General features: G+C 43.9%; 1 protein-coding gene across 1 annotated transcript; it reads left to right on the forward strand.

The window, feature by feature from the left end:
- Positions 1-225: 225 nt before the first annotated feature.
- On the forward strand, positions 226-6,466 carry LOC109469013 (collagen alpha-2(IX) chain-like). The gene is made up of 6 exons (XM_019767402.1): positions 226-467; positions 3,420-3,528; positions 4,247-4,414; positions 4,819-4,998; positions 5,205-5,399; positions 5,816-6,466. Exons 1-6 carry the CDS (start codon positions 414-416, stop codon positions 5,992-5,994), a joined length of 885 nt encoding a protein of 294 aa, XP_019622961.1. The 5' UTR covers positions 226-413; the 3' UTR covers positions 5,995-6,466.
- Positions 6,467-6,743: the final 277 nt, after the last annotated feature.

Here is a 6,743-nt window from a genome sequence, read left to right on the forward strand (position 1 = left end):
GTCGGTCGAGCCGGTCAAACAACTATTGTTCATAATCAGATATCATCAGGTGTCATCAGTGTGGAGAATTCACTACAAATCCTAACACTCAAAAGCAACCCCAACTTCTGTAAAAGAAACTCCTCATAGTTTTTATTCTCGTTTTGGTTTAATCGGAATAAATACCAAAATCCTGACTTGTTAGTTTCATGTTGGCGGTATTCTTCACGAAAGCTTTGGATGACAGAAATCGTACCCCCTCCCCCTTTATGACGAACATTGACGGGTGTAGTCTTCTTGTTGGCTAAACAAGCCCCTGTCCCACCGCCCACACTCATCACGCACTGCTTGGCCCTGTACAAGACCGACAGCCGAGGGGGCGACCTGCTCACAAAACTTCAACATTTTCTAGTTTTCCCGATTAACCAGACAACATGGCGTTTCAGACTATCTACTACCTCGTGGGTCTAACCCTTCTCGTCTCTACGGTAAGTGTTCAAGTGATTACTCCCTGAGGTTTAGCGTTGAATGAGATGTTTTACAACATATGCATGGTACAGTGTTGTCGCGTAGTGGTCTGAGAGTAGTCGTTTCAATCTTAGGCGTAGACTCGTAGGAAACAAAAACGGCATTCTCCTACATGGTAACATACTCACAAAGTGGTTAGAATTATGTGCTAGGCGATTTGCGAATGTAGATAATGAATATTGCAACGTTATGATCCATACAGTTGGAACAAAGGCACACTCTAAGCCCCGTTTTCAAGTTAGGGTTTGCAAATCACTTTAATTTGTTGTGATGACGTCAGTGTGACTATTCGCGTAAACAAATTTCCTTGAGGCCTCTGAAGACCCTCTGAATAGTCCGATAATCTATGGTCTTTTACGCACTTCGACACACATCAGATAATAGTGAGAACATGCGGTATGAGTAAAGACAGAATTAAAGTACTAAGTTACAGCTGGCAAAGCACTAGTACTTTCGGAGTTTTTTTGGGCAAATCCAGCGATCTCAGTAGACCTACGTCTGTCAAAACTAGCCTCTACCAGGCTTCGGGAGGCGGTTGGAAAGAGTAGAAATCGGCCAAATAGAGAAATAACATGCCAGGGGAGTTGGTCTGCTGGAGAGCAGTGGCAAACTAGTAAGTACTGTTCTCTCCAGCAGACCAACTCCCCTGGCATGCTATCTCTCTATTTGGCCGATTTCTACTCTTTCCAGCCACCTCCCGAAGCCTGGTAGAGGCTATGTCAAAACTAGCAATGTTAAAATAGATGTTTAACGTCTGTTGATGTCACAACCTTGTTATCGTGTGAAGAGTTAAAGCTGTTCAGCGGAAACTATATCCTCAGTGTAACGAAGTTAAGTGAAGCTCGAGTGATCCGTCCTTTGGTAAAGGTTTAGGGCTGTTTCAGAAAGATAAGAAGGGGATGATAGGCAATTTCACGCACCCCTCTTAGCCTCCATACCATAGCTTGCCAAAAACTGGGGTTTGGGGGGGGGGTCTTCAGGGTCTTTGGGAGCTTTTATGTGCTATTTTCTGATTGCATATAGACAAGATAGCCGGCCTGGTTGAATTACCCCCGTTTTTACGTAACTGGGCTAATCAGAAAACAAGCCGAGGACCACCAAACCCCCACGTTCTATAAGCCTGCTACGGAGGCTACCCCTCCTTGTCTATCGGAGTATAAATGACAATTAGATTATCCTGTCCACAATAAAATCATGATGTGCACGGTAAACATCACGTACGGATCAAAACCAAACAACTGGAGAAAAATGTACACATATATTTCAACGCGAGAGGATTGGAACATTACAAGAGATGGAATAAAAAAAAATTGTCTACTAGGGAGCTTAAATCCGTAACCTTCAATGTTTGTGTTACATTTGGCTTGGAGTTTGGATACAATCAATGTAAGTCTTCAGGTTCTTGTCCCCTCATACTTCGATATGTTCTGAAATATCTAGGTTTTTAAGTGGATTCGGTCGAATAGTTTTTGTCGTAGCTATGAATGCTAGTGTTGAATCCAGACATCCGACTTCCAAATCGCCCGCAGGCAGTGCGGTTTAACAATGTGATGACCGGAAATAAAGAAAGACAGTCCGGAAATATAGTCCGGAAATGCCGCATCTTCATGTAATCATGGGGGGAGGGGTGCAGGGTCGACAAGTTAAGTATGTTCGTCGGCGCCTTAAGTCTACTCTCCAAGCAGAGGTTGGTGGGGGAAGATTGTTGTTACCTTTCTAATATGGTGGGGGTAGCGACAGACATATAGGGGCCATATTAGAAAGGTAACAATCTTTTCCCACAAACCTCTGTTGCAGAGAACCATATGATTGACCTCGACATCAGTGGTTTATTCACATTGACATCAGTGGCTTATTGTCCTTGACATCGGTGGTTTATTCACCTTGAAATCAGTGGTTTATTCACCTTGATATTAGTGGTTTATTCACTTTGACATCAATGGCTTATTCACCTTGACATTAGTGGTTTATTCACCTTGACATCAGTGGTTTATTTCCTTGATATCAGTGCTTTTTCATCTGTTTATTCACCTTGACATCAATGATTTATTCACCTTGGCATCAGTGGTTTATTCACCTTGACAGCAGTGCTTTATTCACCTTGACAGCAGTGCTTTATTCACCTTGACAGCAGTGCTTTATTCACCTTGACAGCAACTGGTGTGTTACGCCCAAAGGCAGTTTACCGGTTATGCGAAACAAACAAACCTTGACACGAGTGTTTTATCACCTTGACATCAGCGGTCAAATGTGCGGCTAGTTGCCGCCTTGTTGTCTGCCCCACAGGCGATGTTCTACCTTATCTAACCCCAGTCAGCTGGTTCGGGTTAAGACGCTGGACAAGATAATCTCATGGCATGAAACGAGAAATGCCTGTATCAACGCCAACGTCTTATGTCTTGACATTGGACATAAACTGTGCACTAGTAAAACAGAAGGGAGGGGCGGAAATATTCAAGCAGATGTCTGGGGAGAAAATCGTACTGTTTTCTGACTGGCAAGGCGTCTGTGATAGACACTACATATGTCCACTAATCTCCAAGCAGATTCTATGGGACAATGGGCTTTTATTGTAATCTGTATGTCTGTCTTTTATGTCCTTATTTTTTATTTTGATGTGTCAAGTTGGCAAAAGTGGGTTGATGGGAGCGCTTGGACAGTAACCTGTCATGGGCAGCTTGAAACATTTTTTCTGCCTCCTTTCCTCTGTCCAAGTCTCTGTTCCGTTTAAAAGTTGAAAAAGGAGAAAATAGTTAAAACTCTTGTTTCTCATCTCTAGTTTTCCTTCTTTTTTGATTTAGTTATACCCCAATTAAAGTTTTTATATCAGTGGCCGCCTGTATCCATTGGCCACCCCACGATGGAAGTATTCAAATCTGTTTTTACATACTAGTACATTTGTGTTGTTTCAGTGTACAGCACAGGACGAAGTCGACGACAAAGATGCCAAAATCAACGAACTTCAAGGACAACTGGACCTCCTGAAGGCCAGAGTGGAAATGGTGGAAGAGCTCATTCGAGGTGCCTCATTCTTTTAAATTCACCTTTGAATGTCGTAGTTGTCATTTGCTACATCGTTGTAGTGCAAGTAGTGACAAAGAAAGTGATTGAAAGAAAGTCTTTTTGCTTTCATGTACGGAGGTTCTGTTTTCGTTTGATTTGTCTGTTTGCTTGTGTGTCCGTCGTTTTTTTTTAATGAAATGAAATACCTTTATTGTACATTCATGCCACGACGGGCTAGGTACATGTCAACATATAACAGACACATAATAAACGTATATAGGAAATTGGAGACAAAAGATGCACTACTTGACTTAGACATACATACATAAGGAACATACAAGGGTACTATACTAAGCTAATACAAAGTGTTCTAGTCAGTGAGCTAATATAGAGAGGTCAACTTCTTCTCGCTTTTTTGTACAGTGGAAAATGTGGGAGCAGATCATGTTTGTGATACAGGGTTTGTCTAGACGTATCAAAAATATAAATTTATCATTAGCACTTAGGTGTTCGAAGTATGGGAACTTCTCTTTGATATAATTAAAAAGGACAGATCTTTCATTAGAATATAAAGGTACTGGAGTTACGGGAAGTTAGGGGATGATGTAGAATTAGGGGGGGAGGTCGAATTAGAGGTCAAAATGGCCTCTCTCCGGCTGGGAGTGTCACAAGATCTCCACAACAACTCTAAATACTTCACGGAAGTGTGAAATCTTCATTTTCTTGTTCCCAACAGAAGCAGGCCTCCACATGCCTGATCCTAACCAGCCGACTGCGACAGAAGCGCCCAAGGCGAACAGGACGTCTACGGCGGCCTGCCAGTGTCAGGCGGGAGAACCCGGGCCCATGGGGCATCAGGGCTGGCCGGGGGTCCGGGGACAACCCGGGATGATGGGCCCCAGAGGTGAGGAAATATCCCAAGCAGTGTGCTGTATCAAGGAGCTTTCTTGGTTGTATCCAAAACCGTTCTCTCTGACTTCCGGAACCATGCTCAAGCGCGGTTCTCAATACGTCCACGCGTGTCCAGAACCGTGCCTAGGACAAATCTACGTTTTTGGATACGCGGAGACTACCTAACCCTATTCAGACACAGAACTAGATGGGCACAGGTGACAGTTCTGGGTGCTGTGAGCCACTAGTAGAGTTGATCAACCCTCACTAGTGCCACCTGGCGGTTATGGACTATATAACATTTAAAGAGGCTATATAGCTAGTAACTGTTGTTGGAATCGCATTACAGACGGAAAAGTGAGCTCCAGTCGAGCTTTAGAGTCTTCTAGAATGTTAAAGCATGTCTTTTTTTTTCAGGAATGAAGGGTGACATTGGTTCGCCTGGAAGGATAATTCTGACCGGAGAGCCCGGAGTGAAGATACCGGACGTGGTGCCCGGCCCGCCCGGCCCACCGGGTCCCCCCGGCCCGCCTGGTCCCCCCGGTCTGCAGGGTCTACCTGGCGTCACGGGCATGAAGGGAGAAGCGGGGCTTCCAGGTTTGTAATAACCTTTTAGCCACTACCTGCTCTCTTAGTATACTGTGAATCATGTTGTGATCGCAGTATTAAAAGTTTGTGGTCTGAGAAAAATGGACTTGTTCGTGGAACCATACGTTTACGGTGGTTGCAGGTGAAGCAAAAAGAACGTCTGCAAAGTTATACGTATACATATGTATGTAATCTATCCCGTCCATGTATAACAGGAGAATCAGCGACCATCCTTAGCGACGGCACCGGCGATGAGTGCAGTATGTGTCCGAGCGGACCGAAAGGCGATCGTGGCCCGAGGGGAGAGATCGGTTACCCCGGCCTACCGGGCCTCCAGGGCCGCTCAGGCATCCCTGGCTACCCCGGAGTTCCGGGAATGAAGGGACTTCGCGGAGACAGCGGCGCACCAGGTAGGAAGTTGGGTTTGAGATTGACGTGAGATTTGATAAACTTTTAGCAAGATATTCTTCCAAAGTTAGAAGGGTGGACGGGTGTTGTAATGTATTGTGATTCAGGGTTTATTTTTAGCGCAACATGACTACAGTACAGAGAATGTAGAAGGCATATCCCACAATACACTGCGGTTCTGACTACAGTGTGTATATATGGAATTCGATGTATGAATATATTACAGTTAAAATATTACTACAACAATGATCGACGGCAGTGATCAGAATGGTCGTCTGGAACGCTGTCAGAAACAAAGACTTAGTAGTAGAACAGGTATCGGTAAAACAGTCCTAAGAAGTCCCGAAGAGTTACCTGGCTAGCTTCCCATTGATTGTCATTTTCCTGGAAGAGTTGTAACATCTGTGTATAATTCCAGGAACCTGCGACGCTTCCACTTGCGGAGGGGAGGCCAAGAAAGAACGCGGGAAAAACAGAAACCGCGGCGAACGCAGGAAGGGCAGGCGGGGGAAGGGGCGCAGGCGCAAGAGCGACAAGGAGAACACCAGCACTTTTCACCCCGCACCTGTTCCTACCCCTACTCCCCCTCCGTCTTAAATGGTATGGCCCAGGTCCTAGCAACTGAGTAGTAGAGGAAAGGGAAAATGCAATATAGTTTTGGGGGTGGCGAATATGGTAAATGCGAAGATGCCTAATTTTCCAAAGCTATGTTGCACCATAGAACTTTCCAGTTTCCATTTTCACATGTACTTGAATTGAACATTTATTATCATAACAGCACTTGGTGACTATTGTGTTTCCTATATAGATTTTGATTTGTTCTATACCATCGTATTTTACTTAATTTTGACATAGACCTCAGTTTTTATCCAAAGATTTTTGAAAAAAAAACACGACCTGACATGTGTTCGCCTGGCTAATAAACAACAAACAATAGAATGAAATACACTTGCATAGAATGAAATGTATGTAATAATATGGCATGGTGGAGAGAGATATATTGATATGTGATGTTGTTAGGCAAATGTACACTTATTAATGGCACAAGAATAAACAATATCTAATGGTGTCAGTGTCTAGTGTGACTTAATGACTTATGTTACATATCAGAAGTAGACTAGGATCACTATAGATTTGGTAACGGTCCTATAGCTCTTTGGAAGTCCTAGGGGCAGTGGGTTGTTTATGATCCATTGCATTTTACATAAATTATTAGAAGTCGGAGCCCATCCCTCTTTTGCCCCATCAACATACTCCTCATCATAGTCTCTGTCAGAAAACAAGTACCAATCGGGCAAATCGAAGATATATAACGATCTACTCCCTCAATCTTTGTTTGAAGAGTC

The sequence above is a fragment of the Branchiostoma belcheri genome, unplaced genomic scaffold (assembly GCF_001625305.1).
Source record: "Branchiostoma belcheri isolate BF01 breed outbred unplaced genomic scaffold, Haploidv18h27 scaffold2, whole genome shotgun sequence".
In the NCBI taxonomy this organism is placed as follows: domain Eukaryota; kingdom Metazoa; phylum Chordata; class Leptocardii; order Amphioxiformes; family Branchiostomatidae; genus Branchiostoma; species Branchiostoma belcheri.

Coding starts and splice junctions, on each gene's coding strand:
- LOC109469013 (XM_019767402.1), top strand. CDS start 414: ATGGCGTTTCAGACTATCTACTACCTCGTGGGTCTAACCCTTCTCGTC. Junction 4,415..4,818: donor CGGGATGATGGGCCCCAGAG/GTGAGGAAATAT, acceptor TTTTTTTTTCAG/GAATGAAGGGTGACATTGGT. Junction 4,999..5,204: donor GGGAGAAGCGGGGCTTCCAG/GTTTGTAATAAC, acceptor CATGTATAACAG/GAGAATCAGCGACCATCCTT.